Genomic DNA, 11,143 nt, shown 5'->3' with positions numbered 1-11,143 from the left:
TCCTCAGATTAGCCACATTAGCAACCACCACGGCTGGCTGCTGTACAGTCTGTGATAGTAGGCAGCGTCTCTACACCGCGGCTCACACACGGCTCGTCCCACACCGTCTCCAAAAGATAGGCCTTTTGGGGTTCCAAACTTAGTCCAATTGGGAAGGTTTTTGACAGTATAATAGCCAGCCTAGTGCTGGGCTAATGAAGTGTTGCCGGTAATGCTAGGTCTGACGCGCCAGGCGGCTATGTTTACCTGTTGCTTCTCCGTGTCCATCAAAAAGGAAATCCAGAGGCCATTTAGAAAGGTATCAAAAAACAGTGCAATCTTTATTCCATAATCCAAAGTTAAATCCATAAATCAGGAGAGCATATGTGTAACAAATTCCGCCGAAGCATCCAAAAACCTGTGCGCCCTTCCGGTTCAACACCTGCCGGACACCTCATTGGCACTTACCAATATAGATTTGGTGACAGCGCCACACAGTGCATGAAACCCAATAAATTCATTCATTTCATTATACATATTTGGCTCCTATAGTAATTATTATGTGAGAACCACAGAGGTGAAGGAACCAGCCGCAGAGGTGATGGAAACAGCTGCAAAGATGGATGAAGCAATGGGGTTATTTATATATATATATATATATATATATATATATATATATATATATATATATATATATATACGTATATACATATATATATATATACATATATATATATATATATATATATATATATATATATATATATATATATGTACACACACACATAATTTCCATGCCACCTGTGTCCCAGCCCTGGTTCACACCGCCTGTCTCTACCTCCTGGTCCCCAGGGGGTCCCAAAAGGAACGCTCCTCATCCGCCTCTGGCTCCTGTCCCCAAGGGGGTCACTCTTCGTCCGTCGCTGCTTCTCCAGTTTCCAAGCAGGTTGTAATAAATTAAACGAGAAGAAATTATTCTATTTCTGGAATTCTTTTTGAATAGCAGTTTAAATAAGAACTGTAGCATCTTCATTCTTGTAGCAATGTATGATGACAGGTTCTTAACCAATGGATGTGAATATCACTGAATGCAGGTTTGGCAGGTTCATGGTGGTATCTATGTTCTCTATATGGGTCACTGGTGCCCAACACTTCCATCTTATTTCTTCATTCTCTGTGACTGAAAAGTGATTTAAACAGCTATTATCTAGTCTGTCAGCAGGGAGTCTGCTGCAAGCCATTATCTTGGAATGTTCTTTTGCCTAACATACGAGTTGTGTTACTGAAGAGTACTGCAATTTTTAACCTGTATGGGCATTTTTAGCCAATACAGGTATGTAGCAGCAGGCATGGATTACTGGTATGACGATGTCCCCATCAGTGACCTTTTTCCAAAATGGCTTCAAAGTATACCACAGTATGAAAAAGTCATAGTTTCAAAACCACTCCAACATACTGTTCCTGAAGTATTATTATTATTATTATTATTATTATTATTATTATTATTATTATTATTAATAATAATAATATTAATAATAATAATAATATCCCATATTAATGTCCCATATTAGTATTATTATTATTATTATTATTATTATTATTATTATTATTATTATTATTATTATTATTAATAATAATATGTGACATCTCGTTAAGGAGAAAGTAGAGGTCCTTCACTTGTGCAATTATAGCAGCCCGCCCCCCCTGCGTTTCTTGACAAACAGACGAGTCTGTAGGCTGTGTGATTATTGGAGGCTTTCACGCTGCACTTTAGCCTAAGAAGCCAGAATCTCATTGCCTCAGTTGCCAAATCTTCAAAGCATGTTGGGTATTTAGTTATATATGTTCACACTGTTGTTGACGTTTTTTTTTCTTTTGTTTTTCTTTTTTTTACTTTTGTTCAGCACTAGTCTACTGTCTTGGCATATCACAGAGCCTCAATTTTACAACTAACATTGTAATATTAGACCTGATTAATCCAGGTGTGTCTGATCATTGCCGTCGTGGTTACTGAGGTCAAGCAGACCTGGATTAATAAGTCCATCCGGTCATGTAAGACAGGAGACAAAGGAGCTTCCTTAAAATTTGCGGTTCATGTAGACTTTTCAGTGACAAGCAAAGAACTGGTCATGTGTACCAACAACCCTTTCTCAAATGTTCCAGCCATCGACCAGTGCAAACATGGAACCAACAGAACTGAATTCCAGTCTTCCATGGCCTCGTTCAGGCTCCCAGCAGACCAACGATGGCCCTGAGGATGACAGCCCATCTGAACAGGTAATTGCATACAATACATAGTCCCACACCTACCTAGTTTTTGTTTTTTACATATACATTTATCTATTCAAAGCTTTCTTATACATCCTGGTTCTTAGAGACAGATTTAGCAAATGAGTCTGCATTTTGGACAGCTAAGTGGCATGTTTTAGATGCTGTTGAGTAGGACAGTGTCCCATAATTCTGGTCCTCGGGGCCCACTGCCCTGTATGTTTTGATTCCTACCAACTCCACTGCACATGATGCAGATGAACTTCACTGCTTGCCAAGTTCTATTAAATTTAGATAATGCGCCATTGATCTGAGTCAGGTGTGTTTAAAGTAGGGTTACCTACAACACGTGCAGGGCAGTGGGGCCCAGGTCATAGGTTAAGTAACACTGCAGTAGGATTTGAAAACTTGGATACAGATAGTAATAGAAGCAAATGTATTATTAAGGCTAAGATGTCCTTGACTATGAGATTAACAAGTGTAAACTAGTGTGTTCAGAGCTGGAGCAAAGTCAGTCCCCAGAAGGACATGTAACTGAGGGTGTGTGTTGGGTCCCCATGACTCATGTCTGAGGGGTGTTAAACACCAAAACCAGTTGTAATACCTGAACAATGTGGATGCTTTTGATTATTTCTGTGATGTGTATTTTAATGTACATTAGGACTTCAGCATCATTATTTGACTTCATGTTTTTATTGTATTCTTTCAAATATTAGACTTGAAAGAAGCAATTTGTTAACCCAAATTTATTGTCCTTAAACATTATCAACATCAACTACAGTCAGTTGCATCACATGCCTCATCCTCCACAAACATGGTAATTGAGTCTAGCATTTATTTGAACTGTTTTTGTTACCTAAACAGAAAATATTCTCAACCTGCATGAAAAGGATAGTGGCAGTGAAGATGACGACAACAATGCTGTCGAGGAAAATTCCTCCGCTATTGGTAAGAGTGTTAAAAAGTTAATATGCTACCAGTACAGAAGTTGCCTTATATTAACTTTTTGCCATTGTAACTAAATGTACCTTTTGGAAAGAGAAAGACTAACAGAATGTGGCAATGCTGAGAATTGAAATATATTTTTGAAATTGAATTATCCTTTAAAAAATCTTTAATTTGACTTTTTCCTTAATTTCAAAACAATGTCTGAATTGTTACATTAACTTTTAATTTTACCATTAAAAACATGTTGCTTTAATTTTCATAGAACCATCGGCAGTGCAAATCCTTCCTGAAAGTGGGAACAAGATGGCATCACCACCGTCCAGGAAACCTAAAATATTACCCTCATCTTCATCAGATGATGATCAGGAAGTCAATAAAAGTTGTTCTGCAATGTTTGTTTTTCCTAGAATTTTTTTAAATTTATGTTAGCAACAGTTGTTATTGATGGTTTGGTTTAAATCAAATATGACTGAGTAAATATCTCAAACAGAGGTATGGTCCCCACTTGGTAAGTTATTTTGTGTAAATTATGCAAATAATATGTAAATCTGGTCCCCATCTGTCATGTTTTTTAGAAAGTTAATGAGTCCTCATAAAGCATTGTCCAGACAGGTTGATGAACTTACTTTTGAAATTCAGTTATTTGAAGCCGTGTATAGGACAATACAGCTTCAAATGTTATCCCTGATTTTTTATTAGTCTGTAGATCCACCAGAAAGGGTGGTCCCCACAAGTGATGCTTAAAAAGTTGGTCCCCATGCCCCACGGAAACCAGTATGTGTGTGTGTGTGTGTGTGTGTGTGTGTGTGTGTGTGTGTGTGTGTGTGTGTGTGTGTGTGTGTGTGTGTCAGTGAGGCCCTTCGGGTGATTCCTGTGTGTTCCTGTGATAAAGGGGAAAAGGGAGGAAGTATAACGGGGAAGGGAGGGGGTGTGTGGAGGCGAGAGGGGGTGAGGAAGGTGGGAGGGTGATGGGGGTGGATGTGTAGAAACAGAGAGGAGAGGAGCTTCCTCTCTGGAACCCCCCCCCCATGATCTTGGCAGGGTAATTAAGAATGGCCTCTAAACACAGGAGAGTGGCAGCAACGCTGCAGATGAAAGTAAATGATTAAAATAATTAGAGGCTGAGAGCTGACGAGCTGCAGTCGGGGTGGCCGCTGGACATTTGTCAGTAATTAGATAATTAATCTGAATGCAAATGATGAGCCCTAACGAAGCTGAACCAGCCGCGACTGCCGTAAGGAAACGCAGGAAGGGGGTGAAGAAGAGGAGCAGAGGAAGAGACTTGGGGGAAAAACAGAATAAAATCAGCATGAATGCTGCAGCAGTAACAGCCGCTGACAGCTCACACACACCGTTTCTGACTTTCTGTGCTCTTGTTAAAAATATACATCTGCGTCTGAAAATAAAGCGTCTGAGCAGAAAGCAGGAACGCAGATGAAACGGCACCTGAGGAGGCAAACAGAGCTGACTGTGCCAACCCTGAAATACATGAACAAATTGTGGATTTACTGCAACACACTCATTATTTCTGCCACCCTCCTCTTCCTCATATACGCACCAGCCAGCGTGTTGCACGAGGAGGTAAACAGCTTTTCAAACAGGTGCAGATCCACCTGGCACACATCACTTCCTGCAGGGTTTATTTACCACCAAACGAACCTCTGCAGCACGGTGATGATGATGATGCCGAAGCTTCGTCTTCACGTCAGCAGAGACATTAGTCTGCAGAGAAATAAACATGAGCAGAAACCTGCAGAAATGGCGTTAGATTAAAATTAGTTCTGGTTTGCTTTTTTGCTTTAGCAGTATGGGGGTGCGGGGGGGGGGGGGGGGGGGGGGGGGGTGGTGGTGTGTGTGGGGTGGGGGTGGGGGGGGGGGGGTTCAGTGAGCGCCCCTGCAGCCACCTCGGTTCTGACTCACTGATTAAAATGGAACCATTCTCTACTTGATTTTATTACGTTTATTGTTTATGAGGCTGGAGGAGGGGGCGGGGGGGTCTGTTGACCTCATTTGTTGTATTTTTCACTTGTGATGCCTATAATGACATATTGTGCTGAAATTTAGGGAAATGTACACAAAATAATGAATTAAATGAAAATGAAATGAAATTTTAAAAAAAAAAACTTTATTAATCCCCAAAGGGAAATATTGCAGTATATAATAATAATAACTAGAGGACGTCTTGTTCCGGAGGCTGATGGCTGCTGGCAGGAATGATCTTCTGTATCTTTCAGTCTTACATCGGACCTGAAGAAGCCTCTCACTGAACACACTTTGTTGTTTCATCACTGTGTTGTGGAGAGGGTGTGAAGAATCCTCCATCATCTTCATCAGCTTGTGCAGCATTCTTCTTTGGACAATCAGCTCCAGCGGCTCCAGAGTTACTCCAAGCACAGAAGCAGCTTTCTGGATCAGTTTGTTGATTCTCTTCAAGTCTCTGGTTCTGATGCTACTACCCCAGCAGATGCTGCAAAGCTGACTGCACTCTCCACAACAGACTTCTAGAAGATATGCAACATCTTGGTGCAGACGTTAAACCATCTCAGCTTCCTTAAGAAGTACAGTCTGCTCTGACCTTTCTTGTAGATGTAGTCAGTGTTGCATTTCCAGTCCAGTTTGTTGTCCAGCTGAACTCCAAGATACTTGTATTCCTCCACCAAGTCAATTCAATTCAATTCAATTCAACTTTATTTATATAGCGTCAAATCACGGCAATGCCATCTCAAGACGCTTTACAGACAGAGAAGAAAACATAATGGAGGCCAATTCATAACAGCCTATATAAGGAAACCAACAGATTGAGTTGAGTCCAACTCAATCTCCCATCCTGAGCAAGCACACTGGCGACAGTGGGAAGGAAAAAACTCCCTTTTAACAGGAAGGAAACCTCCGGCAGAACCCGGCTCAGGACAGGCAGCCATCTGCCTCTGCTGTGTGGGGGGAAGAGGACAGAAAGACAACAGACAACAGGAACTGCTACTCCCGGCCAGGGAGACCTGCTGAGACAGGAGACATACATGTTAATGATGCAACACTGTTATGGAGGGGGGGTAAAAGAAAGAGATAAAGAGAAAAAGAAAGAAGCTCAGTGTATCAGGAAATGTCCCTCAGCAGTCTAAACCTATAGCAGCATAACTAAGGGATGCTAACCATCCCTAGCTATAGGACTTATCAAAAAGATAAGTCTTCAGCCTAGTCTTAAAGGTGGGGAGGGTGTCTGCTTCCCTAACACTAACTGGGAGCTTATTCCATAAGAGAGGGGCCTGATAACCAAAGGCTCTGCCTCCTGCTCAGCTCTTTGAGACTCTAGGAACCACAAGTAAGCCTGCAGTCTGCGAACGAAGTACTCTACTTGGTATATAAGGAACAATGAGGTCTTTGATATATAGTGGTGCCTGGTTGCGGAGGGCTTTATATGTAAGGAGAAGGATTTTAAATTCTATTCTAGATTCAACAGGCAGCCAATGAAGAGAGGCTAAAACTGGAGAAATATGATCTCTCCTGCTGGTTCTGGTCAGGACTCTGGCTGCAGAATTCTGGATCAGCTGAAGGCTTTTCAGGGCATATTTAGGACAGCCCAGTAATAGAGAGTTACAGTAATCTAGTCTCGAAGTAACAAAAGCGTGAACCAGTTTTTCTGCATCACTCTGAGACAGAATGTCCCTAATTTTGGCTATATTACGTAAATGAAAGAAGGCTGTTTTAGTAACCTGCTTAATATGTGGACCAAAGGACAGGTCAGGGTCAAATATTACTCCAAGGTTTCTCACTGTAGCACTGGAAGCTAAAGTAATGCCATCCAGGTTCATTACAAAACCGGAAAATTTAGCTCTGAGTTTTTCAGATCCAACGAGAATTACTTCAGTCTTATCTGAGTTTAAGAGGAGAAAATTTCTAGACATCCAAGTCTTTATGTCTATGAGACAATTTTGTAGCCTATTGGGCTGATTTGTTTCATCTGGTTTAAAGGATAAGTATATTTGAGTATCATCTGCATAACAATGAAAGTTTATTCCATGCTGTCTAATAATTTTGCCTAAAGGGAGCATATATAGCGTGAAGAGTATTGGTCCAAGTACAGAACCTTGAGGAACTCCATGACTTACTGTAGTTTGGGAGGAGGACTTGTCATTTACATGAACGAACTGAAGTCTATCAGATAAATCTGATTTAAACCATCTTAACGCTGTACCTGTAATTCCAACCACCTGTTCTAGTCTCTGTAACAGAATGTTATGATCGACTGTATCAAATGCAGCACTAAGATCAAGCAAGATAAGTACGGACACAAGTCCTTTGTCTGAGGCCATAAGAAGGTCATTAGTAACTTTCACCAATGCCGTCTCAGTGCTATGATGAGCTCTAAATCCTGACTGAAACTCCTTGCATAAATTATTTCTGCTCAGGTGGGCATGTAGCTGAGCGGAAACTATTTTCTCCAGAATTTTGGACATAAACGGGAGGTTAGATATAGGTCTATAATTTGCTATCACCTCTGGATCCAGACATTGCTTTTTAAGTAAAGGCTTGATTACAGCAGTTTTAAATGATTGTGGTACATATCCTGTCACTAAAGACATATTGATAAGATTAAGTAGTGATGTATTAATTAAAGGGAAAATGTCCTTAAAGAGGCTCGTTGGGAGAGGGTCTAAGATACAGGTGGATGGTTTAGATGAAGCTATTATTTTAGTTAATTCAGAGGGTTGGACAGGACAGAAACTATTTAGACACAAGTCAGATCCTGGTTCTAAGGATGCTTCGGAGACCACAACAGGCTCAACATTATAGGTAGAAGGAAGAGTATTGTGAATTTGATCTCTAATAGTATCAATTTTATTCCTGAAAAAATACATGAAATCATCACAGCTAAGTGAGAAAGGAATACATGGCTCCACAGCACTCCGGCTCCTAGTAAGCCTGGCTACAGTGCTGAAAAGAAACCGAAGATTGTTCTTGTTTTCCTCTATCAATGATGAATAATAAGCTGTTCTTGCCGTACATAAGGCTTTTTTGTATACAATTAAACTTTCTTTCCAGGTTAAGCGAGACTCCTCTAGTCCTGATGAACGCCATCTGTTTTCCAAACGCCTTGATGCCTGTTTTAGAGCTCGAAGCTGGGAATTAAACCAGGGAGCCTTCATAATCTTACCTAATTTCTTCTTCTTTAGGGGAGCAACATTATCCAAGGTTGTACGCATTGAAGCTGTTATAGTATCAGCATGTTGATCAATCTGAGCAGGAGTAAAGCTTAAAGGGGGACTCTCAGTCATGCTAACACATGGTAGAGGTGAAAAAATTGATTCAATTGATTGTTTAAATTTTGTAATATTATTGTCTGATAAACATCTACTATAGTAGAATTTATTTTTGGTCAGTGAGTAATCAAATAAAGTGAATTCAAAGGTTAATAAGAAGTGATCGGACAAGACAGGGTTTTGAGGAAATACTTTGAGCTTATCAGTCTCAATACCAGATGTTAGAACCAGATCAAGAGTATGACCATGAGAGTGAGTGGCTCCATTGACATTTAGTGAAAACCCAATTGAGTTTAGAATAGAGCTAAAGGAAATGTTTAAACTATCAGCTACTAGCTAACAGTTCCATGTCCCTTGTGCATATCTTCTCCTTGGCAGTAACATGTCCAGGATGACACCAACGCTGGTTAACCACCACTGCAATTCCACCACCCTTTAGCTTTCCGCTGTGTTGTCTACTGCGGTCTGCACGGACCGTTTTAAAGCCCGGTACAGACACATTACAGTCAGGGATGTGTTCATGCAGCCATGTCTCGGTGAAGCACATAATACTGCACTCTCTGTATTCTTTCTGAGACCTTGTTAGCATCTCGAGCTCGTCCGTTTTGTTAGCTAGTGATCTCACATTACCCATGACGACGGTTGGTAGAAATGGTTTAAATCTCCATCACTTTTTCCTCTGTCTCACTCCCGCTCTGCATCCTCTTCTCTTTCTTTTCAACCTCATCGGGATTTGATGTGTTGTTTCGCTGATAATCCTGATTTGGGAGAGGTTAATCAGTTGATCCTGATTGTAAACAAGTCTTTCGTTGCCATGGAGACATAACAAGTCTTGAAAGAGCCAAAAAAATATGCAGAAAAATCTTCCTTGTTATGATCACCCTCCGAACCGGCATAAAATCCTCAGGAAAAAAAAGACCTAATTTGAGGTAATATCTATGTGAGAAGTTTGTATTCTAGTATTCCATACTAGAATAGAATGATAATAAGCTTAGATCTAATAATTAAACTGCATCAATGAAGCTAAAAGTCTGTTTTTATAAAATCTCAAACATTAAATTCCTGCATTTTGTAAACTGAAAAACAGAAATTATGTTTGAAGGAGTTAATAAGATAATTCCAGTTTCTATTCATTAAAAGAAAAGGAGAATTACAACTTAGGAGGATTACTATGTTTTTACATTTATAAAGCCAGAAATGATGTCATGTCAGAAATGGTGTCTGTTTTGGGTGCAAATTTATGAAACTGGCGACGCAGTAACATCCAGATGTGTAATTCTTTGTTAGTTTTCAAGAAAACTAGTTATTGTAAATTATTTCCCTGACTGCATGTCAGCTAAACAAAGCCTTGAGCCTGTTCCGTTTTCGGTTGCTGATGGATAAATTTGTTTTTGGTTTTAAACTGAAATGAAAACATAAATTTATTCATGTAGTTGTGTGATAACCTGTATTTATACATTGATCAATGGGATTATTACACTTTGTAGAGAAATGAGGAACATTCAGCAGTGAACCCGACATGAATTTAGACTTTCTCTGTGAACTTTATTTATAAAGAAACAAAATTCTGCACAAAAAGCCCCGAAAACATCACATGAATGAAAACCAATAAAAGCAGATAAATGAACCCCCCCATGCTGTCATCATCATGCAGGATCTGCAGGATTCACCACATCACGCCTTTATTTAATGATGAAGTTTCTCTGCATTATCTTCATCATCACAGATCAGGATCCCAGTCCGGTCTCAGACCACCAGGACCCGGTAGGATCCAGGTTTTACTCCACCACCAGCTCAAACTCCTCCGCCTCCTCAAACTCCGCGTTCATCTTCGCCGCGAGGACGTCCAGCTCCGAGGTGTCGATCTGCTGCACCTTCCTCCTCTTCCTCCTCCTTCTCTCCTTCGCCACCGCCACCCCGGGGATGTTCGGGTCCGGTTCGGGGAGGCCTGACCCACAGTCCTCAGCCTCGAGAAGAGTCGTGAACGAGTTGAGACCAGACCCGGACAGTTCCAAGGCCGTCCTGGGCTGCTTGACTCTCCGGACCACCTCGGGGGTCAGCAGCTTCTCAAACCCGAACAAGGTGTCTCGGGGGTCGGGGCTGCCGGGGGGCCGGTCGCTGAGCCTGCTGTAGGACCGGCGGACTTTCTGCTGCCACGCCGCCTCCTCTGCACCTGCTGCCGGCTGCTGGGGCCCGGAGGGCCGGGAGGAGGCCGGCTGCTGGGGCCCGGAGGGCCGGGAGGAGGCCGGCGGGGTGGAGGGCAGGATCGGGGACGGCATGGCGGCCTTCCTCCTGGAGGAGGCCCTGCGGTCCGGCAGGGGATCCGGCGTGGAGACTTTCTGCTGCTCGGCGTCTCCGGGTCTTCTCGGCGTATTCTCCTTGTTGTGTTCCGACGGGACAGCGGTTTTTCTGGGGACTATTTTCCGCACAGTGATGGAGCGTTTCACCGCGGACGTTTGCGCCATTTTGACCCCTTTCAGCGGAGAGCTGAGCCGCGGAGAGCGCCTCCGCTGCGGGATGCGGAGCGGGTTTAACTCCGCCGCCAGCCTGTGCGCTGCGCCTTCTGTCATCCTGCACCGTGTCCGGGAAAAGCGACGGATTTACCTCCCAGGTGATCCAGAGACTCCACGCAGAAACAACAACAACAGCCTTCAAAATGTCCCGCCAGAGTCGCGCGGAGGAGACGAAAC

The 11,143-nt window shown here is 42.2% G+C and overlaps 1 protein-coding gene across 1 annotated transcript; it reads right to left on the bottom strand.

Annotated features, from left to right (window-relative positions):
- Window positions 1-10,231: 10,231 nt before the first annotated feature.
- Window positions 10,232-11,095, bottom strand: cdca5 (cell division cycle associated 5; the record flags this gene model as incomplete). Its single annotated transcript, XM_079259205.1, has 1 exon — window positions 10,232-11,095. Exon 1 carries the CDS (start codon window positions 11,021-11,023, stop codon window positions 10,232-10,234), a length of 792 nt encoding a protein of 263 aa, XP_079115331.1. The 5' UTR covers window positions 11,024-11,095.
- Window positions 11,096-11,143: the final 48 nt, after the last annotated feature.

The sequence above is a fragment of the Telmatherina bonti genome (assembly GCF_933228915.1).
Source record: "Telmatherina bonti genome assembly, chromosome: 19".
Taxonomy (NCBI): Eukaryota; Metazoa; Chordata; class Actinopteri; order Atheriniformes; family Telmatherinidae; genus Telmatherina; species Telmatherina bonti.
This window is presented reverse-complemented; position numbering and strand designations above follow the sequence as displayed.